The sequence below is a fragment of the Grampus griseus genome, assembly GCF_964374135.1.
Source record: "Grampus griseus genome assembly, chromosome: 9".
NCBI lineage: Eukaryota > Metazoa > Chordata > Mammalia > Artiodactyla > Delphinidae > Grampus > Grampus griseus.
In genome coordinates, this window is record NC_139003.1 from 14,973,127 (window position 1) to 14,999,813 (window position 26,687).

General features: G+C 36.4%; 2 protein-coding genes across 2 annotated transcripts in view; one reads left to right on the forward strand and one right to left on the reverse strand.

The window, feature by feature from the left end:
• Positions 1–3,534, forward strand: part of SVOPL (SVOP like) — a gene marked incomplete at its 3' end in the record, with an annotated part of 74,369 nt that extends 70,835 nt beyond the window's left edge. The window contains 1 exon segment of the mRNA XM_082661632.1: positions 3,431–3,534. Coding sequence (XP_082517758.1) covers positions 3,431–3,534 — 104 coding nt within the window.
• Positions 3,535–5,317: 1,783 nt separating this feature from the next.
• The window catches only part of TRIM24 (tripartite motif containing 24), an 89,638-nt gene continuing 68,268 nt past the window's right edge, over positions 5,318–26,687 (reverse strand). The window contains exons 10-19 of the mRNA XM_082661631.1: positions 23,281–23,454; positions 19,215–19,388; positions 15,900–16,035; positions 14,333–14,405; positions 13,071–13,239; positions 10,484–10,812; positions 9,058–9,190; positions 8,038–8,112; positions 6,289–6,438; positions 5,318–5,541 (exon numbers count right to left, since the gene is read on the reverse strand). Coding sequence (XP_082517757.1) covers positions 5,332–5,541; positions 6,289–6,438; positions 8,038–8,112; positions 9,058–9,190; positions 10,484–10,812; positions 13,071–13,239; positions 14,333–14,405; positions 15,900–16,035; positions 19,215–19,388; positions 23,281–23,454 — 1,623 coding nt within the window. The 3' untranslated portion in view covers positions 5,318–5,331. The remainder of the gene's footprint in view (positions 5,542–6,288; positions 6,439–8,037; positions 8,113–9,057; positions 9,191–10,483; positions 10,813–13,070; positions 13,240–14,332; positions 14,406–15,899; positions 16,036–19,214; positions 19,389–23,280; positions 23,455–26,687) is intronic.

Sequence of the window (26,687 nt, forward strand, 5' to 3'; positions counted from 1 at the left end):
GTCCATCAACAGATGAATGGATAAAGAAGATGTGGCATATACATACAATGGAGCATTACTCAGACAGACATTAAAAAGAAACGAAATTGAGTTATTTGTAGTGAGGTGGATGGACCTAGAGTCTGTCATACAGAGTGAAGTCAGGCAGAAAAAGAAAAACAAATACCGTATGCTAACACACATATATGGAATCTTAAAAAAAAAATGGTTCTGATGAACCTAAGGGCAGGACAGAAATAAAGACACAGATGTAGAGAATGGACTTGAGGACACGGGGAGGGGGAAGGGTAAGCTGGGATGAAGTGAGAGAGTAGCATTGACATACATACACTACCAAATGTAAAATAGATAACTAGTGGGAAGCAGCTGCATAGCACAGGGAGATCAGCTGGGTGCTTTGCAACCACCTAGAGGGGTGGGATATGGAGGGTGGGAGGGAGACGCAAGAGGGAGGAGATATGGGGACACATGTATATGTATAGCTGATTCACTTTGTTATACAGGAGAATCTAACACATTGTAAAGCAATTATACTCCAATAAAGATGTTAAAAAAAAAAAGACAATACTGGTTGAGGTATTAAAAACAGTAACAACTGGAATCTCTGTAAAGCATATTTTGCTTTCTGCAATAGGACAGAGGTGGAATTTGTCTGAATCCATAGTTTTATGTATAGAAGGAAATTTGATTTCTGTAAGTCTCTTCAGAGCACAGTCTATAGTGGCAAAAAGAAAAAAATCCTCCTGTAAGATGAACGTCAAAACCTTTATTCTGGACTTTTTGTATTTTGGGCTTTTCTAACATACACCCTCATCAGTAAATGCCTTAAACAATCAGATTAGAGAACCAGCGTCATTGCCAAAGCATGGGACCTGGTGGCTCACTGAGCTTGTTGTCTCTCCTATTAAGAATGCCCTGATTTTCTTTGGGAAAATGTCACTTCTCAAATAAGTACCTTCCCCTTCCAAGGCTGAGACATTTGTTTAACCCTGGTTGATCCTTATATTCCATCCCCTCCCCTCAGTGAGAACTAGACTTCAGCCACTGTTTTCTGACTGAATTTTCTGGCTCACTTGTCTTGGATTAAAGGCAGTAGAGGACATGGGTAAAGAATTCACATTCACAAGTATGCTCATATATGGCAGACGATATTAAAATAGGCTTTCTTCCACACCACATTTGAAAATGTGGGAAAGATAGAATGTTGCTAAATGTTTAACTTCTAAGGAAGGATTTTTTTTTCTAGGACTCAAATTAGGACTATTATTCTAGTTAAAAACACATTTAAGAATCAAAGAGAAGGCTTTTCCCACCCCCATCAATGTAACATCTAGAAAATATTCAAAACGGAGTTTTAAAAATACTTGTAATATCTGAGAATCAGAACTTTCCAAACTTTATAGGTGAAATTAACATAGGCAAACTTTCAAAGTGACTTGTAAATTCCCCACTTTTTGTGTCCCCACCCCCCACCCCCCCAAGCCCCGCCTCTTCCAATAGGTTTCAGACAAGTAGAATTTTTCATGGCATCTTTCGTTCTCCTTTCAGGGGGGTGGGACTCCTCGATTGAATATTATCTATCACCCTCTTCCTTCCTGTTTGCTAAATTAACTTTCTGCTTAGTTAAAGCTGGTGAAATCCATGTGTTAGAGTTTTTAAAAAAAGTTTTCCTATTATTTTATGGACTAGTAGATCATCCCTATATGTATTGATTTTATAGAGGAACATACAAAGGCAGTTAATGGAGACCCGAACTAGTTAATATTCTACTGCATGACATACAGTAATTTTTCCATTAAAAATACCTTGTTGTGGTAAAATATTCACAGTAAAAATTCATCAAAGCTGATTTTTATTAAAATCAAAGCACCAGTTGACTCCCGCAAATTAAAAACAACAACGAAGACTACGGTCTCAGATATCCTTCACAATAAGTGAAACCTTCATGGGCAGAGAAATCTGTGATCTGATTGGCTAGCATTATTCTCACTCAAGAGCATGAGCCACCAACCTGTGAATTTTAGTAAATTCACACCAAAGATGAAGGGGCAATATAAATAAAAAGACATGAACTCTTAACTTACATGAGGTTATATAATACTTCAAAAAATATGTATATGCATGGTTATTTTAAATGAGGGCCTCTATTTCAATAATTAGATGGTTGAACTCATGGTTACGTCCATAATTTTAATGGTCAATCAGATCACTCAATTTCTCTCATTCATAACAGATACAGATAAACAGAAAATAAATATACCTTCTATTTAAACCTAAAAACCTTTTGCTTCAGTGCAGCAACCTACTGTTGGGATTCACGTTCACTTGTAGATCAGGCCTCAACAAAAGGGGGAGTTCCTCCTTTCACTGTCTAACTAGTCTCTCCACGGAACCCCAATTTAAACGTTTAAACACTGTAACAGAATAGAAAATTGAAACACAAATTCATAAGTGGAGCAATCGGCTATATACTCACCCTTTTGACTGTGGAGTGAATCTTTTTTGAAAGCATCCCTAAGTTGTATTACATCTACACTACTGTGTAGTAGTAAAATGTGGAGCCTATTCTTTAGCTTGGAAAAGAAAGTAAAGCTACCAAGGGAAGAGGACATTTTCCTCTCAGGACCTTCCAATTTCCTACACTTCCACTCAGAAAAGATAAGCAGGGCCTGTTAATTTAAAGGACAAAATAACTGCATTGCCAGGTGCTGAAGTACAATAGTATTTTGAATTTAATATGGTATACATTATCCATTTATACTTCTACCAAAGCCATGTAAGTCACTAACTGTGTACTGGGTTTCCTTTTTGCTGGAAAGATCAGATGCTTGGCACCTGGGAAAGCTTTCGATGAGTTTCCCAGGATTGAGTATATTCTAGCTGCCACATGGCCTGCTCATCATGTGATCCCATTCAGCATTGGGGGGTCTTGCAGATATGACATAAGGCTACTGGTTCTAAATCCAGAGGGTAATCTCCTGGAGTGTTTGATCAGAGGTAAACACTGGAGTTTTTTAAGTTTAGGTCAAGGTTGCTTGAGTTGCACTGACCTTTTGAAAGGAATGCTTTCCAAATGGGCATGAGGTTTACTTAGGCTCATCTTATAGCTTACTACTATTATAATTTAAGGACTACTTTGCTGGGATCCACCTGGACACACAGGCACCTGTTAATAAGGTCGTAGGACTTTAATTTTCAGATCATTAAGAAAATGTTATTTGGAGAAATACTTTTAGTATATATTATGTATGATTACAGGAAAGATGGTTTTCAAGTGCCTTTCATTCTGCAAAAAAATGATAAAGGTGAAAGAAAAATATTGTTTGAAAAGATTAATACGGCACTGAATAATAACAGTGAAAGTTTTGGGTATATCAGTAGAAATTCTGGCTCAGATGCATTTACAAAATTATAATTTTTCTCTCTTAAGTGCTACTTCCCTTTGTGATCATCCTCAAAATTTACCTGTGGTGCCCTGCTTTAACTCAGGAGACAAGTATCGAAGAAAAAACTATCATAAGAATAGTATTCTAAAATAAAAACAATAAACTTATTAGGAAAAGCTCCACGGCTGCTGTGCTAAAAATGCTGGAGCAAAAGAAGACAATTGGTGGTATATGCACTATTATCAAAATTTGTTCAAGTCTTTGGAGAATAACTGTCAAACACATATTCAAAACAATACAACAACAACAACTACCACCCTAAAACACATATTTGGAAAAGTGATTAAGACTTTTTAACCTTTAGTACATAACTGACATATTATGGACTAAACCTAAGTGTACACAGAAAAGATGCTCTTGCCAGTAAGTTCTTTTCTCATTTTATCTTTAGCAGTATCTGAAAACCCAATGACTTAGCCACAGGATATTTTCAAACTGTCCATTTTAAGAACTAATGCCATGTGGATACAAGCAAATCCTCTAGGTTTAATTCATGGGAGATGACACTATCCAAAGGATAAAATTCTTTCGAGTCAGCTATATTTTCATTCTATCAGCCTAGAGAGGAAAATTTCCTCAGCCAATTAATGTTTTATAAATAAAGGTTTACTTTGGCAAACTAAAAAAGTTCGCATATAAATATACTGTCAAATGTTAGATTAGCAAATGGCACAATAATTTTCTTCTATCTTAACCTAGTTTCCTTCTTTGATACTGAACAACAAGTACAAGGAATAAATGAAAGTCAGTAAACTAGCTAGGTCTGACCCATTAAGAATATGCTTGCCGTCTTTTGTATCTCTATCAGGAGAATGAACATGAAGTCCAGAATTAAGTCAGATGAAAGATTCAGTTTGAGGTTCTGACTCTGAAGAATGGGAAATAGATGCTTCAGAAAAAAATGTAAATTTCACTCTAATTTCCTCCAGTTGCCTGCTCCCAAATTCCACAACACACTTCATTCCAATTTATGAAGACAGATGAAAACCACAAAAACTGGTCCCTTTCAGGGGAATTTATATTTAATGCCCAATAGGGTATAAGTTGAAGAATCCTTACATCAAATACGGCACACACTGCTATATTGCGTATTCTGGACAGCTCCACTAAAAGCCATACTGAAAACAATGAGTCTTGTTATAAAAGGATCACCTGCACAGTTAAAAAGCAAACAACAAACCACACACAGACACACAGCAAAACCAAACGAGTACACTTACTTCCTCAGTGGAAGAAGGTAGGTTTAGAAATGTACCTGCTATACCAAACACACCTCTATAGACAGGAAAAAAACAAAAACAAAAATCAAACATCTGTTTTCCTTTTTCTTTAATACAATTGCCATCTTACATGATATACTATTAGGTGCCTTCTTAATAGCATCTAATCTACTTTTTCGTTGCACCAGTGGGCATCCTAGGATAGAACTCTTATTACCACTCATATTCATTGGAGTACTGCTCTTACGTACAGTACACCTAACTCGTGGTTGGTCCATAGTTAATTAGTGGTATTTTCTAAAAATGGATTAACGCACACATCCAAACCACATTAAATTTTCAACTTAGAGTTCAAACAAAGTCTATTTCCTTTCTATAGTTGCTATCACTCCAGACTGCAGTTTGAAATCCAGTAAGTGGGGAGAATGTCTTTTTATTTTGTTGTTGATGCTTCTTTCTTTCTTCCTTTCTCCTTCCTTCCTCCCTCTTTTTCTTTCTTAATAAGGTTAAAAGAAATGGGTTATTAAGGAAATCAGAGTCTAGTAAACATTGAAAACTTAAAAGTGGTCACAAGCTCTTCTTGGTAATGATGTTAAATTACTGACAAAAATGTTTTTTGAAAACAAAAAAAAAATCTAAAAACCAGCACACGCCAGTGGTGTTGCTTATTTAAGCAACTGGCGTTCCTCTATGCTTTTGAGGCGTTTCTTCCGGGGCTGTACAAAGTCATCATCTGAGTCATCACTAAATTTATTATCTTCTGATTCATTCCTGAATTCTACTTTAGGAAACCGTTTTTCTGGATAAAGGTTCTTCAGAAGTTCTTCAAAATAGCTTTCAAGTTTTATACCAGCATTGGCTACTTCTGAATCAGGCTGTTGAATAAAAATAAGAATTAAAAAAATTTTTAGATAGTCAATAAAGTCGTGGATTTCTCACATTTTTGTTCCCTTCTAACTGAAGATTATGAATATCAGTGGATTGTTTTGGAGAAAATGTTTATGTATAGCTTTGATATAAAGTAAACAAAAGTCTGGGGCTAGACAAAATCTAGAGAAGATCAGATAAGAAGTAAATAAAAGGCTTTGACTCATCTGGATTACCAAAGAGATATCACAGAGATGCCATAATCAGAGAATCATCTAACAGGTATTTTTAGAACAAATTAAATGAAACGTGGAACTCTGGAATGAGTAGCCAATACAAAGGACAAACTATCAACAAAAGGCTATAAGTCTGATAGATGTTTAGATAAACAGATGATAAAGTTTTTGAGAAAATTCTTAATTAAGAACTATCTAAACCACATTCTTAATGTTTTAATATCAACATCACAAAGACTGAACTCTGGTGAAGTGCCATATTTCAAGAAATAAAGGTGCTTCTGGGTTAAAATGTAAAGATAAAAATATTTTCTAAATTGTTTTCAAGTTGTCACCATATAATAAATCTTTGAATATACAGGTGGATAAAGTCTTCCTAACTACCTCTTTCATTCCCTGACAGACTTGAACTTTTGGTTATTTATGCTACCACAGATAGATATCTTGATCTCCTCGTTTGTCGGTAAGGTGTTTGGTTTAACATTACTTTCACATTGCTATTATTTTTTTTCTTCTCACCTCATTGAATTCAGCACAGTTTTGAAAGATCAATCTAAAATCAGCTACAAAATCTTCAGGCTTTGTATACATGGAATAATCTTCTTGTAGTCTTTTCTTGATGGTTGACAAGTCCATTGGATTTTTAATTATTTTGTAATAATCTGGCACCTTTCAAAAGATATGAGATGCTATAATAAATAAATTCTACCTGGTCCTATATAAATCCTATAAGAAGTAGTATAAAATTCAGATTGTTCTCATTGCTTTTCTCTCTTCTATTTTGTCATTGATAAGGAAATTTATTCAGCAAAATTTACAAGTGCCTGAATGCTTCCACACATTGGTAAATGTTTAGTGTCACTTTTATCAAAAATCTTCACCAGTTATTTTTAATGAAAAAAACTTAGCACATTTTCCCTCTTACTATTCTCCTTCATTATTAAACAAAAAGCAATCACTAGAAAAAGTATTACTTCTAGTAAGATTTGACATGCTTTTGCTTCATGTGTTATAGCAAGTGGGCTTTGAATCTGGGTTTGAACCCCAGCTCTGCTACTCACTAGCATTCTCCTGGGTAAGTTACTGGGTTCAGTCATTTCACTGAACCTGTTTCTTCATATTTCAAATAGAAATAATTCTACCAATCTCATAGGATTTTGTGAAGACTAAATGAGATGATATATATTAAGAAAAAGGGGGCTATTTTGCTGCTGCTATTAATGCCAAATGTAACTATAAGCCAACATCATAAAAAGTGCCAAATTCTAGGTTAACTTTTTAAATGAATAAAGTTTTTACTGGCATATTTTTGCCCTGGCTCTTTTGGGTACAAAGGACCCTTCCCCCTAAAAACTATTTACAGTGGATCCTTGAACTGTGCAGGTACACTTATACACGAATTTTCTTCACTGAATTCATACTATATTACTACAGGATCTGTGGTTGGTTGAAGTTGCAGATACAGAGGGCTGACTGTAAAGTTAGACGCAGACTTTCAACTGTGCAGAGAGTCAGTGTCCCTAACCTCTGCCTTGTTCTAAGAGTCAACTGTATTCCTTTTTCCTATCTCAACTTCTCAAAACTTGTTTTCAGGACAGAAGTTCACTGTTTATCAGCTCAATGTATTTGCTAAGCTTGTTTTCTTTTCTAATGTTGCATTAAATTTTCTAAATTTATTGAACTGTTCAACAAATCTATTAGCTTTTTAAAGGAATTTCAGACCTCAGAGAAGAACACATTTTGAGTAGCAGGCCATTTCCAGCACTCTAAAATTATGCACTGAAGTCACATCAAATTTTAAATATGAAGTTTTTTGAAGTCAATGGTAAACACACACAAACACACACCTCTTCCTCTACTGTTAAAGTCTACTTATTACTTGAAGTTTGGACCTATAAATCAAAATGTGCACAGAGATTTGGAGAGGTCTTTATCTCAAATGGCAAGTTTTTTTCCCAACAGCTTTAGGATATATACCTAAAATTCCTGAGAGAGAAACAATTGATAGAAATCATCCCAGGGAATAGTAGGTAAAATACATGAGATGAGAAGAAAGAATATATGAGAAAAGAAGTTTTGGGCCAGTTTGTTAACCTTAAAATGTGCTTAAGATTAAAGCATGCAGTATGTATTAATAAGCTTTAAGATTTGGATTAATGTAAGAAACTTACTATTGAAAAATGGTACAGAAACTAGATTGTCATAAATCGAGTTTCAGAAAAATCATCCCACTGTACAAAAAAAGCACAAAATAACATCCATACTTACAGTTAGAGGAACTGGGTCTTGAAAAGCCAGGCTCATTTCATGGCAGTAAAGAAATAAAAGTAGGCGTTCACACTTCTAAGCAATAAATAAATAAAATGAAAATATAATGAAGTCACGGCTAATTTTTAGCAACAACGTTACAGGTCTCAAAGTATCAGAATAAAAGTTAAAACCAGATGAATACAAGAAAAATACTGATACTTGGAGCTTTGCTGTCCATTTCAATCATTTACTACAGTGTACTGTTTGACATTTTGGGGTGTATGTCATATGTGAGAGCAGTCGTTATAATTACAGGAACAAAAGCAGTATCACTAGAAACCTATCTGAAGTTCTTTAAAAATGTATTTCCACTTCTCTCTCCAATTTGTGTACTGAATTATTAATAGTACACAAATTAATAGAAGAACATCCATATGTTGAGATCCAGAGGTAGAGCCCCTGCCATGGGGTGTTGGGTCCTAAGGACCCCTCTCTGAATGCAGATGGTTCCATCATGTACTCTGCTACTTCTCTGCTTACAAGTTTACCCCAGTAAACACTGTGTAGCAGTGGCAGCGCATGTTTCAGCTCTCTCTTGCACGACAACTTTCATACTGACTGTTCTACTTAATAATTTAGCAAAGGAGCTTCTTTAGTGATAAAGAAGTGTTGACTTAGTAGCTTTAAATGTTAATTACAGTTAAATATATTAACTAGCTTTGAGGTATAAATCTAGTGCCATTTGGTGAAAGGATGTAATTATTTCCAGGAAGAGTAAACAGAAAAACCCATCTCTTTGGTGCCAATTCTTAACAAATTCTGAGGAAGAAAACATATCTGAATCAAACCTGAAACTGACTAAAGGTAGACTAAATTTGCCATTATTTAAGACTGTTATTTTTTTGTGGAAAAAGAGTACTAAAGAAAAAAGCAGTATAAAATTGGACTGAATATACACTTCTTTGATGAAGATACATCTGCATTATAGTAATGCATCTAACCAAAACAACTGTTTAACAGTCTAGGTTGGAAACTTACCCTTTTATCTATTGGTGTTAGTTTGATAAGGCCTTCAGTTTTCTTTTTTTCTGAGTTGTGAATGGGAGCATCACAATCATATTCAACCTCTGGTTTAGATAAGTCTCGGCAGAAAGTGCAAATCCACTCTCCACTGTTGGGGAATAAAGTATCTGGCTGAGTTCCTAATGCATCATTGCTCTCTTCACTACCTCCCTTTCCCACCTCCCTCCATGCCATCTATTATGCAGAATTACTTATTTGGCATCAGTGTTAATCACTGAGGATTTAGCACACATCTGCTTTGTACGTGGCACCATGCTGAGTGAGCTTGCAAGCAGAAATAGAGTTCACAGGCCTAAGTGGTAAACGTTAGCCTAGTTAAGGAGGCATGAAATATACACAAAATAAAAAAATAAACACACACATTAATCTATGGCTGATGTGAGGCACAATTGACCTTTCCCCCCAAATGATTTAAGAAAAATAAGCACTCTTGGTACTGTTCTTATAACTTTAAAATTATAAATATTTATTTATTTATATTTATTTATTTTTTCGGTACATGGGCCTCTCACTGTTGTGGCCTCTCCCGTTGCGGAGCACAGGCTCCGGACGCGCAGGCTCAGCGGCCATGGCTCACGGGCCCAGCCGCTCCGCGGCATGTGGGATCTTCCCGGACCGGGGCACGAACCCATGTCCCCTGCATCGGCAGGCAGACTCTCAACCACTGCGCCACCAGGGAAGCCCTAAAATTATAAATATTTAAAAGTACAGCCTTGGAAGGGACTTCCTGGTGGTCCAGTGGTTAAGACTCCATGCTCCCAATGCAGGGGGCCTGGGTTCGATCCCTGGTCAGGGAACTAGATCCTGCATCCTGAAATTAAGAGCCCGCATGCCGCAACTAAAAGATCCCTCATGCTGCAACTAAGACCCGGCACAGCCAAATAAATAAATAAATATTTAAAAAAAAAAAGTCTTGGGGACAAGGCTCACTTAAACAAACAAACAAAACCTACAGCCTTTGAAGAACTAAGATATCAACCCAATGGCTCTTCTCTATGACCATGATCATCTCATAGGGTTTGAGAATTTACTCAAGGTATTTGTGAACAATACAGCTCAATGGCTGGCAAATAAGATGCACTAAGTTATGGCAGTGTTGTGCATAAGGATAACACTTTATGGTACTTCCCTTGTAATAATTTAAAGGGCCAGTTATTTTTTTTTTCTCCTCATAACAGACTAGGTTTTTGAGAGAAGCACTGGGAATGGGAGGCAGGGTATGGGAAACCCTGTGTTGAAAATTTTGGCGTACGCATTTATGCCAAGTGGACTTCTGTTTAAGTTTTTACAAAGGTCTTATGTTACAGTGATCATCAAAAGTTTATTGCTGTTATTATTTATAATGAAAGAACGTAAGGAAGGGAAGCAAGTACCGTCTTACCTTGGAAAATTTGCCAATGTGGGCACATGACAAGAGAGATGGAATACTTTGGGACATTTCTCACAGCATAGGAGTTCCCCTCCGTTCTGACAAACTGCACACCAGTCCTCATTGGGGTCATCCTCTTTCCTTGTCTCTCCAACGTGAAGGGGTGACTTCTGTGAGGCATCTAGCCACTCAGACTTTCCATTTGAGGAATTTTCCTGGTTAAGTCCAGGTTGATCTCCTGTGCTATCAGGGGCATCTGATCTTAACACAGACTCTTCAGATGCAGAGCTCTGACTGCTATTTAAGAGCAGGGAGGTGAGTATGCTTCTTGGATAGTTGGTCTGCAGTGGAAAGAGTTAACATATGCATATGGGTATCTTAAACTGCCATTCTTTATTAGCACTACTGCAATTCTGGACTGCAGTCTGCCCACTCATGAGCACCTGGTTATTTCAAAGGAGTCTGTGAATCTGCATGAGACCAGAATCCGTTTACTGCTAACTGTCCCTAATGGTAAAAAAGACATGGACCTCTACTGAAAAATATCTTCAAAACAGAAGACCAGCAGCTGTAACAGGGTGTGGATAACCCAGGGAAAATCTTTGACTCTGCTGATGGCTATAGCAGTGGGTGGGTACTGTAGAAGTCAACCATGTGAACTATAAATACATTTTACTGGAGCTGTTAATTCAAAGTATATCTAAACACAAAACAGGCCTACTACAGATTTTTTATCATTCATAAAAAGGCATACTGCTTTAATTCTTAGAAGTAATTTCACCTCTGCAAGTGCCATTAATAACTTTAAAATGAACCTAAATGTTATGTTTGAGCCTAGAATGGTGAAAATTTCAAATTAATAACAAAATCTATTATCTCCTTTAAACATTTTTAAACATCTTGAAGTAATAAATGTAGATTTAGTTAAAAGCACAGGTATATAATATCATTCCTTGGAGCCAATTATTTTCAAATTATTTAGCTTTTCCCTCTGCTATTTACTTCCATACTTCTAAACAGTATGCTTATACTATAATTTTTCAGATTTTCAAATTTAAACATATTTTCAGTTTTTTTTTTTTGCGGTACGTAGGCCTCTCACTGTTGTGGCCTCTCCCGTTGCGGAGCACAGGCTCCGGACGCACAGGCTCAGCGGCCATGGCTCATGGGCACAGCTGCTCCGTGGCATATGGGATCCTCCCGGACCAGGGCACGAAGCCGTGTCCCCTGCATCGGCAGGCGGACTCTCAACCACTGCGCCACCAGGGAAGCCCTTCAGTTTTAAATGTATATATTTTCCCTTCTATGGAAGATCAGATTTTTCCTTCCTGATTCTCCACACCCTCCTTATACTTACACACACCATTTATACCATCCTCTGAACATAGTTTTATTAAGCACTGTTTTCTTTTTAGTTGGGAGGTGCCAGTATAACTGTTTATAGCCAGCATCTATTCCAGCTGGTCAGTATCATTGCTGTACTGGTTAAGTATCCTGAAAAATCAGTTTTTGGTCAAATGCATATTCACGTTATATCCTGATTATATCTAGTTTTTATTTAAATTTGTATTCAGGTGTTTGTTTAAATCATTATGACTATATACTGTTCATTGCATAACCACAGAATGTACTATGACTACACTTCCTTTTTGTCTAACTTTTTGTTTTTCCTGTGAGTCAATAATTACCATATTTTAAAATTTAATCCAGTTGCTTATTTTTCTAGATATCTAAGTCATTCTCACAATCCCCAACAGGGTTATAAAATGTTTCAATACTGTCAAAGCATTTTTCTCCCACTACATACATTCCTAATGGAGTCTTCTGTCCTCCTCCTACAGGGTGTACTGGAGGAGCTGTTGTATTGGGGACTAACTACCCTTTTCTTTGCCTCTCTTCTGTGTTAGATCCCAGAAATGGGATCTTATGTCTTTCTCTTTCTGGTTTAATTCATTTTTGATGAAGCATATTCTCAAATATCTTCTCAAATGAGTGCATGGAATTAAGTTTTCGAGAATCTGCATGCATGTCTAAAAATGTTTATTTAATCTTTACACATAATTGATAATTTGCCTGGGTACAGAATCCTGGCTACAAAATATCTTTCCTCACAATTTTGTTATTTTCTCTATTGGCTTCCAGCTTTGAGAGTCTGTGTTGAGGACTTGGTGACACTATGATGTCTGATCCATTATGTAAGGTGTTTTTTTCCTCTGGAAGCTTTTAGAACCTGTTTAGAATACTGGTATTCTGAAATCGATGAGGATATGACTTGAGTCTTTTTTTCATTTAATTGTTCTGGTACTTGGTAGGCCCTTTCAATTCAGATGCTCATGCCCTTCAGTTACAGGAAGTTTCCTTGTATTATTGCTTTGGCAATTACCTTCCATGTGTTTTACTCTGTTCTCTCTTTCAAATGCCCAACCTCCTCATTTAACCTCTGACTTTTCAAACTCTTCTCCCTGTTTGCCATCCATCTTTTTGTTTTGATCTACTGAAAGATTTAAATATAATAGTTTTTATCTCCTACGAGCTATTTAAAAGTTTCTCTCATCCTATCCCTCAAGTAGGAGTAGTATTGCAATCATAATATAATTACATTTTGAGCCCTAGATTCTTCATCTGATTCTTGTTTCACTATAACAACAGGAAAATCATAATTTTCAGGTGGTCCACTGTTTTCTTGTTTTATTCGGATTGGCTCCAACATGACCACTGGGACTTTGTGTGTAGAATCAGCTCCTGCTGGTTTGCTGGAAGAGCCAGAGCTATAAGTGTAAGAAAAAAAGAAAGAAAGAAAGAAAGAAAAAAATCTAAGAAAGCTACCTTAAGTATCTTAAAACAAGGTATAATAATAGCTTTTCGGAGTAATGCTGTATCTTCACAGCAATGGTAACTATGTTACCTCAGCAATAAATGATACATAACTGAAATGCATCTGCTGTACGCAAAACAGTTTCACTTATGTATAAAAAATGTTCCACATATTAACCTATCAAAATGGTTACATTACATACCTGGAAAGGTATTTAAATAAATTTAAATAAAACCTGAATTAAAACTGACTTCAACATCCTGAGGCTCTAAAATTGGGCAGCCAGATCTTAGAACTACCTTAGAATTAGCATCTTTTTTTTAGGATTTTCCTTTCGTTCTCTAGTCAGTGACAAAGAGAAGTCTAGGCTCATATTAACGATTTACTGTCACAAAGTGTGAAGATAATTAACTAGGTTCATAATTTACTGGTGTTCTGCTATTTTAAAAAATGTAGTGCAACAAAAAAGCCACTTACAGATAGCTACTCTGTTCTCATAGGATTAAAGGCAAACTTTTCCCCTTCAGAGTATGCTACTTCCATACAATTAGGAAAGTAAGAATTGAGTTCACTATCTAGGAGAAATATGTAAGCATTATGAGTGGGTGTGTAACACATAAAATACAGTTTCAACAACTGTAAAACAGAATCAATGTTTGGTTATTAGAAATGTCAGAACACCAATTTTAGTATAAAATTATTATTTGTTTTCCCTAAGTTTTTATTTGTGCATGTTCCTATATAGTGCAGTGTGTTACACAGACTTCATTTTTGTTTTTTCCTTGCTATTATACTAAAGTCAAATGTATTTTCTTATTTTCAACAAATAAACATTTTTGTATCTTTAAAGATAAAATTGTACTCTACTAAACCCATTGATTTATTACATTAACATATAATATATAATAATTATTAAACATTTAACTTAAAAGTTAAAAATAAGGGAAATTGCTTAAAATGTATTGAGTACCAAAGCATGCTGAACACTGGCGAGAGAAATCTAGTTACAGATTTTATAGGCTAGAGAATAAGTTAAGTCAGTTTACCTTCCTCGGCTCCCAACGCTGGAGGCACTAGGTGAACGTATTGGTGGGTGTACACTTGTCATAGTAACAGGTCCTGAGATCATACACATTCGTAAAATGAATTAATAACTGTATTTAATTCCTACTCAATGTTCTCACTTAGTACTACATTGAAACTGGAAACACATAATGAAACTATATAAAACAAGAGTAGCTGTTGAACTCCCAGCACAGTCTAAAGTCCCCCTAAACTGGCAGGGCTGTTCAACCTCAGCAGTACTGACATTTGGGGACAGATAATTCTTTGATGTGGGGGCTGTATGTGCATCGTAGGGATGTTGAGCAGCACCCTCGGCCCCTACAGTTATTAGATGCCATGGCACCTCTACATACTCAGCATCCAGGGGTGTGACAATCAGAAATGTCTGCAAACACTGTCGAATGTCCCATGTTAGAGTAACCAGGGTAGGAGCTTAGTGAGGACACTAGTGCCAGCAAAAGCTACAGAGGACAATAAAAAGTTGGTAGGGCTGGTATAAAAGCAGTCCAAGAGAGAAAGCCCCACAGAGGCTAATGAACAGAAGACACTGAAGCAATGTATAGAAGATACTTTGTCCCTTGCCTGACACTGAGTTAGTACTGGATAAACGTTAGCTTTAGTAATAGTGCCAAAATGGTTTCCAGAAATGTTTTGTCAAGTTATACTCCCACCAGCTATATATCAGAGCATTTGTCCCATCACATCCTCATCAATGAGTATTTTCACTATTTAAATCTTTGCTTATTCAATAGTTAGAAATTATGTCTTTTTGATTTTATAATGACTACTGGTGAGATGGAACCACCCATCTTTCTTCCTCTCCCCTGTTTTACTAACTAAATGTATTTCCTCTTTAGGGAATAATCTACTCATGTCCTTTTGCAATACTGTGTACTTTCCTTATTAATCTGTATGAACTTGTTACATAATTAAACAGTTTCTCTACCACATTTTGTCAACAATTTCCTTTCAGTTTGTTTATGTTTTAAATAAGTACCTCCTTTAAAATTCGACAACTGCTTAATTGTGCTTGTATGACTGGTGAATGGCATAAGAAATTCTCCTCTTTCCTTATTTTGGTCTAAGTCATCTAATTTGACAAGGTCTCCGCGAGTAGCATTAGTCAGAGTGCCTCTCTCTTGAAGGAAATAAGTAGTTGTGTCCAAAATTCTTGAACACAATTAAATAGCGAAAAAAACCACCAAAAAGAGTGATTGTCACTGATAAATTTTGATACTAGGAAAATTCCATGCAAAAAGAGATGATACTACAGGCAAATTATCAAAAAGAGAAAGTACAATACTAATTTCCTCCTGGGAGCACTATAGTGCCCATAAGTTCTATTCAAATTGAAAATGTACAGAGGTTTAACTTTTGCTTCCCACTTCGAAAGTACATTAATTTTAAAGAGTACCCAAAACACAGACCCATTTTAATCATCCAACAGAAAAAGGGAGGAGGCATAGGGTGATTTTTTTAAAAATTATTATAAATAGAATAAAAACTGAAAAAAAAACACTAATAAAAATTTTAAAAAGCCCACTTTACCTGTAAGGCCTGGAGATGGCACTGATGAATTCGGTGACTGGACGGTTCTGTTTGAGGGTGGTCTTGGCTGGCCATGATCTGTACTAGTATCTTTCCTCACAATATTGTCCAGCATAATAGTACTTGAGCAGTCAATCTGATGAGAAATTATTTCACGGCATTGTGACTTTGCAAGTTAAAAGCTACTTTAAATTTATAAGAAAACTTTAATAGTTTAATTATTATCAGATAATAAAACATGTAAATATCATATTTGAGAAGTTCTGATCCATACTTTCCCCATAAACAACCTTGAAAAAAAGCTTTCACACTTCTTAATATTTCACCTTAGTAAATACACTGAGTCACACTATTTCAGAAGTCATGAGCCAGGAGAAAAGAGTATTGTGTGCTACACCCTTAAAAATTAAAACAAAATTATAAAAAGAAATTCTAATAATGTTTCTTAATTTATTTAAAAATAATAAAAGGTACCAATTTAAAAAAAAAGCAAACTTGGTGAGAAGAGTAGCACAGTTTCACATTTTGCAAATTTCTTTATTGTCTGGCTTAATAACAGCCAACTGGAAACTTGTATCTTTTACTCAGTCTGCTGAGATGTGTGGTTTTGGCTGAAGAATAAGAAGAAAATCTGGTCTTACACAGAGAGGACCTTGTAGAGCCTCTAAAAAGGTTGTACGGACCCCCATGTCCTTGGCCCACACTTTGAGAACCGATGCTCTGGTATGCACTAGATTGATGAGACAAGTCTACGCATAACACATTTTCAGAACACTAACCTCACTTAAATACATTCTTAATGTTTGGTAGGAAAAAATTGATCCCTTAGAGATTCCTGCTTTAATGCAACAGGTATACAAATAATTGACTGCTTTCCTAATTGACTGCTAAGCTAAAATATCGATAAATTTCTACTGAATAAGACTTTAATACTTTAGATGCAAATATTTTTTTAATTTTTTCATTGATGAATAGTTGAATTACAATGTTAATTTCTGCTGTACAGAAAAGTGATTCAGTTATTCATATATATATTGTTTTTCATATTCTTTTCCATTATGGTTTATCACAGGATACTGAATATAGTTCTCTGTGCTATGCAGAACTTTGTTGCTTATCCATTTCTATATATACCACTTTGCATCTGCTAATCCCAAACTCCCAATCCAACCCTCACCCACCCCCCTTTAGATGCAAGTATTTTTAATGCTTAAATATACCATTTATTCCTCAAGAACGTTTTTGTGATTAAAATCCAATTTAATAGTTCCAGCCTTTCTCAATCAAGATTCTCCAAGAGAATTAAGTTCTACAGTCCGAGGGCATAGACTGTATATAATGAATTTACTTCTCGCCTCTGCATCTAGAATGGTACTAGTTATGAACCATCCTTGGGAGGACTGAGGAAATAGTCACTCAAATCAGTTTCTTTATTCTGTGGTTCAGATGAGGAATTTCAGTTGAGAAAGCTGGTGGACAAAGGGTCATCTGTATCTGAGGACTGCAGAGGAAAATTTACTTTCTGTGGGTCCTCTTTCAGTAGGGGAAGGAGGAAGTACACAGGGTTATTTATGTTTAATATTCTTTGGGCACTACCTTGGCCAATACTTTTCAGAGAGTGCAAAAAGTACTGGAATGACTAAATTTGTTAGATCTTAATGTAAAAAAAGTTATTTACATTGTGGAATAATCCTAAAAGCTAAAATAAAATTATAGGAATGACAAAAAAAGTTTCCCTATCGATTGCCTATGCATGAAAAATACACGTACTCTACCCATTTAAAGTATAAACAATTATTTTAAAAATGAAATAACTCTGGTAAGGTTAATGATGCAACTTTTAGGAAATACTAATTGATCTCAGTAACTTGAAAAACAAACTAAATAATACAAAATTTTAGATTCCTTCACATCCTACAAGATTTCTTAAAAGTTTTTAATGTCTGTATGAGTGATTACCTTAAGCTTATAAGATGAGAAAAGGTAAAACAAGTATCAACTTATGTATAAAGATTTGTTTATTCAATGTTATATTTTCTGTCTTTGAAAAATATTTTTTAAAAAGTCATACTGACAAAGAGCTTAGAGGGTAAATGTGTTTAATTTAAATAAAAATGAAATCAGAGGTAATTTTGCACTGGTTAGTAAATGTTATCATTTCTCTTATTATTATTATGATTTTTATTTGAGGGGAGCTTTTCCTGTGCCAGGCACTGGGCTTTACTTGCATTAGTTCATTGAGTCTTTTTTTTTTTTTTTTAACATCTTTATTGGAGTGTAATTGCTTTACAGTGTGTGTTAGTTTCTGCTTTATAACAAAGTGAATCAGCTATACATATACATATATCCCCTTATCTCCTCCCTCTTGCGTCTTCCTCCCACCCTTCCTATCCCACCCCTCTAGGTGGTCACAAAGCACCAAGCTGATCTCCCTGTGCTATGCAGCTGCTTCCCTCTAGTTATCTATTTTACATTTGGTAGTGTATCTATGTCCATGCAACTCTCTCACATCATCCCAGCTTACCCTTCCCCCTCCCCGTGTCCTCAAGTCCATTCTCTACGTCTGTGTCTTTATTCCTGTCCTGCCCTTAGGTTCTGCCCTTCAAAACTAATTTCTTTTTTTGATTCCACATTTACGTGTTAGCATACGGTATTTGTTTTTCTCTTCCTGACTTACTTCACTCTGTATGACAGACTCTAGGTCCATCCACCTCACTACAAATAACTCAATTTCATTTCTTTTTATGGCTGAGTAATATTCCATTGTATATATGGGCCACATCTTCTTTATCCATTCATCTGTCGATGGACACTTAGGTTGCTTCCATGTCCTGGCTATTGTAAATAGTGCTGCAATGAACATTGTGGTATACATGACTCTTTTTGAATTATGGTTTTCTCAGGGTACATTTCTATTATTAAACTTGTCTCCATCTCTTCTGGTGTCTTAAATGTTAGACTCCTTCTCTAACCTTATTCTATTGTAATATATCACATTCCAGCAATTCAGCCTTCCAGTACCTCCTCCCATGTCCTCACCCCTTCCTTCCCAGCTTAGATTCCATAATCCATCACCATAATCATTCATTTACAAACACTTTAACTCCAGTGCCCTGAGAGACATTCTGTAGTATGTTCAAGTGTTAATATTAATCTTTTTATTATTCCTGCTGTTACCATATTTCTAAAGGATAAAAACAACTTCTAAACACAAACGCACAGCCTATAATCCAACAAACCCATGCCTTTTACCAGATCCAAGTTCACTTAAAATGTTTGAAACAGATTCTTAGAATAAATTTTATGTATACTTACATCTGGAAGAGAAGGAAGATTATAGGGACCTCCCACGGGTGAGCTCAAATCAATCATAGGTGACCCAAAAGCCTTTCCATCATATCCTGCTGCACTAGTAATGGTGGGACTGGAAGGAGTAGAGGACGTGCTGTTGGCAGCTGATGGGGTGGCCTGCCCACTGCTGACCTGCCACTGTGGTAGCAAGAAGGAAAGAAGAAAGGTGGTCTATCAGCAGGCCTGTAACGTAAAATGTCCATCTAATCCCTGTTCCAGACACAAAACAAAGTAAAAGACACAGTCTGCTATTTGAATTCAACTGTAATTTTAATGGAAAGGGGACAGGACACAAGTATATATAATTTTCATTAATCCTGTCCAAACGTAAAAAATAAAAAGAACTGATTTGTACCAGAAGACAACAGTTAGTATTCACAAGAAAACCACAGCACCCAATCTTGGAAAGCTTACACATACTGGAAAAGAAATATAAACATGTACAAAGCAACTTCAAGGTAAAGATGGAGGGCTGAAAACATACGTTTTCTTCTGTCCCTACCTGATACACCTTAAAGTAAAATGACAGTTAAGGGAATTTTTTTTTGAAAAAGGCACTGACCCATAAAGACAAAGAAAACAGGGGAGAAGACAGAAATCACATTTTAGAAGCTGGAAGGCAAATGGACAAAAAGCAAATGAATTAGTCGTAGCCAATTGGATAAAGCTGAAATCTAAGCTGGCAGTGGGAAAAACAGAGAAGCAAATCAGTATATACTGTAGAACCCCTAAGAGCCTGAGAATTAGAAGCATAAGAGGTGAAACGGGGACTAAAAACAGGATGATCTGTTGAGAGTCTGTTTAAGAAGGATTAAATCTCACGTTCGTTTCCTACTTTATCTGTAGCTACCCCAAGATAATAAGGACCACCTCCACCTCTGCAAAAGAAGGCTGGAAATTAATTTTCTAGAATAGGTAAAATAGTCTTTGGGCTGACGAGCATCAGGCTCAGCTGAATATTCAGCTGAAGGCAGAATATTGCACTTGGGCTTCCCCAGTGGCACAGTGGTTAAGAATCTGCCTGCCAATGCAGGGGACACGGGTTTGAGCCCTGGTCTGGGAAGATCCCACATGCCGCGGAGCAACTAAGCCCATGCGCCACAACTACTGAACCTGCGCTCTAGAGCCCGTGAGCCACAACTACTGAGCCCACGTGCCACAACTACTGAAGCCCACGAGCCTAGAGCCTGTGCTCTGCAACAAGAGAAGCCACCGAAATGAGAAGCTGGTGCACCGCAAGGAAGAGTAGCCCCCGCTCGCCACGGCTAGAGAAAGCCCGCGTGCAGCAACAAAGACCAAAAATAAATAAATTAATTAATTAAGAAAAAAAAGAAGCATTGCACTGACAATGACGAGTAAGAAACCATACAGACACTGAATGCCGAGCTTCCTGCCCACTCTGCCTCCGGCCCGCTAATAATCTTCTTCCCCCAGCTGGCTTCAATGAGCAGCCAGGCCCTGCATTTCAGGCATGAAACAGAAAGATCTTTTGGGAATTGGACCACTACCTATGGACAGTGACCTTAGTAACTCTCCTAATAAACATGCCTAGCAAACCTCACGTAAGAGTGAAATTCAGCCATCAAACGTTAGCCCCCCACCCTGGCTTTCAGGGTTTTTTTTTCCTAAACACCCATTTCTCATATACAAACAGGTACTTAAGCATCAATAAACATCTGAGGAAACTCTTTGTCATTTAATGTTAGAGGCTGAAATAAACACATTAATAAAGGAACGCTACAGGGTATACAGAGATGAACCATGCTGCTATCTATACTTTACTTTGAAACCTAACAAAAAACGAGAAGGTCTGATTGACAGATGGATGGATAAATGGGTATATGGATAATAAGTGAGAAGGCAAATAGAGCAACCTATCCCCTATACAACTCTTTCAACTTACTATGTTTGAAAATTTTTATAATAAAATATTGGGGGGAAAAAAGCCACTAAGAGGTATCTTAAGACTATGCAGGGGAAAAAACTCCCAAACTCAGTTTCATTTATATATGGACTACACAATATAGAGTGACAGTGATGGAAATATTCTAACTTTGAAAAATCTAATTTACATGCTCCACTGAAAAAACTAAGTAAAAAACCCTGTGAATATGAATGTCATCTTTACCACATACCCACCCCTCGTATCCATCCACCTGTCTGTGTCTCTCTCTCTTCCTCCTTCCCTCCCCAGAATAAGCAGTTACAGTTGATGTGTATCTTTCCAGGTTTTTTCTATATATATACAAGTGAGATTTAAAAAACAAAAACAAAACCACAAAATTGAAAATAACTCACAAAAAAATCCGACAAAGTTTTTTGCCGTGTAATATACTTTGCAGATCATATATAGATTACTGCCTTTTCTTAATAGCCAAAAAGCATTTCCACTGTACAAGTATATTATAATTTGTTAAGCTACTCTATCAATTAAAACAAATTCCCCATTATCTTTTATCCTAGCTTGTTCATTTATTCATTCATGTTTAGACTTCTGACCAGGAAACATTTTTAAAAACCTTCTTAGAGTGCATGTCTACCCATTAAAAATAATACATAGGGAATAGGTGAGGAAATATTTGAGTACCCAGAATGTTCCAGGTGCTTTTATATACACTAACACTAAGTCTCAGCAAAACTCTGCAAGGTACTCACTCACTCTATAGTGGGGGCAAAGGAGATTTTAAAGAGTACACTTGTACAAGGCCACAAAAGTATTAGGAAAATAAACGAATTTAAGACCAAACTGCAGTCTGGTCCCTTTTCACCTCACCTCTAATGATGAAACAGAGATAGGTATAAATTTTATTGAAAATAATTAAAATATTATTTTAGAAAGTATTAATATTTTATCGAAACCAAACTAATTATAAACATATACACACACTTAGTATACGTACTTTTAGAATACTACTTTCAAATCATTTGATTAAAATGAATGTCACAGAATTATGGGAATAGCATCATATTCTTTATTTTGGCCTTGGCGAAAAAATTAAACTGAAATCAATCTACTAGTCCTAGGCTGGAAAGGCTTGACACAAGTACTTGGAGAAGACAAAGCACTGGGAGAACTTTTTGAAACAGTGTAATAGGGCTTCCCTGGTGGCGCAGTGGTTGGGAATCCGCCTGCCAATGCAGGGGACGCGGGTTTGAGTCCTGGTCTGGGAAGATCCCACATGCTGTGGAGCAACTAAGCCCGTGTGCCACAACTACTGAGCCTGCACTCTAGAGCCCGCGAGCCACAACTACCGAAGCCCACGCGCCTAGAGCCCGTGCTCCGCAACAGGAGAAGCCACTGCAATGAGAAGCCCATGCACCTCAGCGAAGAGTAGCCCCCGCTCGCCACAGCTGGAGAAAGCCCGCGTGCAGCAACGAGGACCCAATGCAACCAAAAATAAATAAATAAAATTTATAAAAAAAATAAAAAAAGTGTAATACCTAAAAAATATTTTTACCTGAAAACACTAAGAATATATATATAATATATATTATAAATTTATATAATACAAATATAAATTATAACTTAGATAAACATTAAACCTTCTAAGAGTTAATATATAACCTTAAATATTAAACTTTATCAGATGTATACGTACTACATATTAAAACTGTGTGATACTAAGTTTGTGCCCAAGAAGTCTCCCTGAAACACTTTGAAGATTTGTTTATTGGTCTCTCTTTAAGTATGCAATCTGTATTTGTTAGAATAATTCTGTCTTAGGAAATTTAATGCACTCACCTAAACGCTACACACGTTAACACTGAAAAATTCATACCTATGACTCACCCTCCTTCACTTCTGTACAGTGGCTTGATTTCTCTTGTTAATTACAAAGCATCAAGATCCTCTCTTAGCTTTGTCTCTCTCTATAGGGCAGTCTGTAATAAACTTTGTAATCCACATTTATTTAAAAAAGGAAAAAGCTTACTCTTGCTCTTTATCGCCATTGCTCTATCCATAAATTCAATGTGATTTGGAAGTAGAGAGAAGCAGAACAAGCAACTGTGGAGAAGTAAATATATATACCTGTTTTATGGCTTGTTGAGCCAGGAAAGCCATCTGCAGGGGGTTGGGCTTTATTGCTTGTCGTGGCGTACTCTGGTTTGGTGGATATCTTAGCTGTTGAGGATGAGGAGGAAGAACTGGTCCATTGGGTTTGGGGCTGTGATTCTGAAAATTTATCAAACGTGGAGGAGGTTGCTAGAAAAAAAGAAATTCAACCAACTCAGTGACAATCATCTCCTGAAAGACAAAGTATGAAGAACTCCATTTTATAACTTTTACAGAACGACAGCAATTCTGTCACAGATGAATCATTTATTAAAATTACAGTAAGGGTACGGGGGAAGGGGACAGCCTTCCAGAATGTGTATAAGCAATTTAAAGAAAAGAAGTTTTATTAGGAAAGACCCTTGGGAGAGGATTTTCCAGCTGCAAGTAGGTTAAACTAGGATTAGATCTAGGCCACACTGGGAAGTAGGGAAAATTTGTCGTTGGTATTCTTCTAAGTCCCTGATGATTATATTCTGTAAAGAACTGCCCTCTTCAATCTTCCTAAAACAATGTGATGGTAGAATAATTACTAACATTTACTGAGTAGTTATTACATGTCAGGTACTACTTTAAGTGCTTTACATGTGTTAACCCATTTAATCTTCACAATGATCCACTAAGGTAGGGATTACCTCTGTTTTACACAAAAGGGAACTGAGATATAGAGAATTTAAATAACTTGTCCAAGAGTAACAAAGATAGGAGGAATGGAGCTGAGATTTGAACTCAAGTCCTCTGGCTCCAAGCAGTAAAACATAAATAATGAACAGATGAATATTAATAACATTTAAAATTAATGAATCGGATCTTATTGCGATCAAACTATGTGCCAGGCATTGTGACTGGCATTTTACATGTTATCTCATTATTACCCTCCCCTCATTTTACAAATTAGGACACTAAACATTAAAAAGCTGGGATAAATTGAAAAAAGTCACACAGCTCGTTAAAGGCAGCACTAAGGCTTTAATCCAAAACTAGTCTGCCATTTCATTACCCAAACAGGTTTTGGTGTTTAGCTGGGGGTTAAGGTACTAATTACGGCTTAGAGGATGAGTCTCTCTAAAAGAAAACAGATTTTGAAAGGACACCCTTCAAGGACAACACTGGTTGATTATAGGGCAGGGTAGGGGCTGGGAAGGCAAGCCTAGTTTGCTCAATAAATGCTAGCCCTAGAAATTGAGACCAGTGTTCTAGAAAAAGGTAACCGTATATGCCAGTCTCACCTTGACTACCCAATTCTCTCTAAGGTTGGCAACTTATTGCAAAGTAAATACTTATTTTCAGGCTATCTTAACTGCATATGAATAAGAACTTCTCAGAAAGGGAACTATTAACTCCCACATTCAAGGTGGGAAAAATAAATGTGAAATTTATAAAGGCTGAAATAGCAACATCTTAAACTTTGACACTGTGAAGGCAGACAGCCATAAGGTGTAGCTCTGCCCTCTTTTTGTTATTTTCCTTCTCCCATTTTTGGAATTCATCTCCTTTCCTGGGTAAATTATTTCTCTTTCCCCTCTCTTGCAAATTAGTTGGCACTGGGTTCACCGTCAATAACTTTCAAGAGTGACCAGCAATTACAGACCCAATGAAAAGTAGATTTAGACACTATTTCAAGATCAAGGGAAATTCTTGAAATTCTATTCTTCTGGGTGAAGAACAGAAAAATATTAGAGAAAACGAGAAAATGAAAAAATCTTATAGAAGCGTAAGCCTGAAGCCATAGCAATTCTCTTCGATTCTTCTATTAAAGTTTTGTGACTTGAAGGGTTTTATATCATAGAAACACGAACAGAGAACTGGGGAATCATAGTGGAAAACTTCTAAGTTAATCAAAGAGACAATTTTTTAAAAAGTGGAAAAGCACCCAAAATGATCCTTAAGGGAGAACAAAAGTAGTTACAGAAGTCTTCTGCCTCCCCCTGCCCTGAGATTTATATATTGATTCAGTCAAGAAATGACACTTGATGCCAGAGTACTGTACTGTGTGAAAAACCAGTGTGGGACTGGGTGTCAACTCTCCCATCAAGGAATCCCAGTGTAGTAAGATGTAAGGTGATTTTTCTTTCCTCTCCCAAACTGTTACAGTTGATTGAGTTAATTTCTAAGAACCCTGTGACAGGAAAAGCAACTTGAAAGAATAAGACTAGCAGCTAGTTATGAGCATAAAAGAAATAGCAAAACCAGTGCTATTTTAATTAAATGGAATCAATTAATTTGCAAGAAGGAAAAAAGGGAGAGAATAGAGAAATATAATTGAGAGCTTAAGCAAACTGACATATAATCATCACTATCCTCACCTTCACTCTAAATACTTTTATTATTACAGGTTTTCATTTTATTCTAGGTCAGTATAACCATGAAGCATAGCAGATGTCCTTCTAACATCCACCCACTGTTTAGGAAATTAATGTATACATATGAATGAGAGTTATCTCCAGAGCAGTAAATCTAGCCCGGGAGTGACAACCATTATGTATAAAATAACATACTTAGATCTAACAAACTTAGCCCTGTCCATTAGAGTATGATAGAGTATACTGTACACCGCTCAATAAACAGAGATGCATAATGTTTATCAAGTTTGTACCACTCAGTCATATAACTATGTATTCTAGCTCTGTATCACACAACTCTTTAATCATTCAGATTACACGGCTAATCTTCAGAGGAAGAAATAGGAAACTACTGTATAAGTGATTTTTAGAAGGAGGCCTTTAAATTGACCTGGGTCCTATTGGACAGATGTAGAGTATGATTTGAACACACCCACAAAGAGGCACACACACACCCTGCTTACAGACAGATATTTTCCCACATATATATGCAAATAAACTGTTAGAAAACTAAGAAAGCAGGTGGGTAGAGCAGTGTGAAAGTTTACAGATGAGGGAAAACTGATGAGTGAAAAATGTAGGAGTGGGTATTTGGTACAGAAGAGATAAAATGAGAGATGAGAGTACTGGAAGGAAGTTCGGGAGTCATTGAGAGAGGACAAAAAGAGAGGTGTGTGAGGTAATGACCAAAAGATGAGAAAATGACTTTACAGTTGATCTTTGAACAACACAACATGGGTTTGAACTGTGCAGGTTCACCTAGACATGGATTTTTTTCAATAGTGAATACTTCAGTACCACACAATCCGTGGTTGGCTGAATCCTCAGATGCAGAACAGTGGATACGGAGGAACCACAGAGAGAGAGGGCCAACTATAAGTTATACATGGATTTTCAACTATGTGGAGGGTTAGCGCTTCTAACCCCTGCATTGTTCAAGGGTCAAATGTATTGGTAAGTGGGAAAATTAGGCTGCATAATAAAGATTGTACATTATATATATCATATAGCAGTAAACCCTAGAGAGAAATAATAAGATCA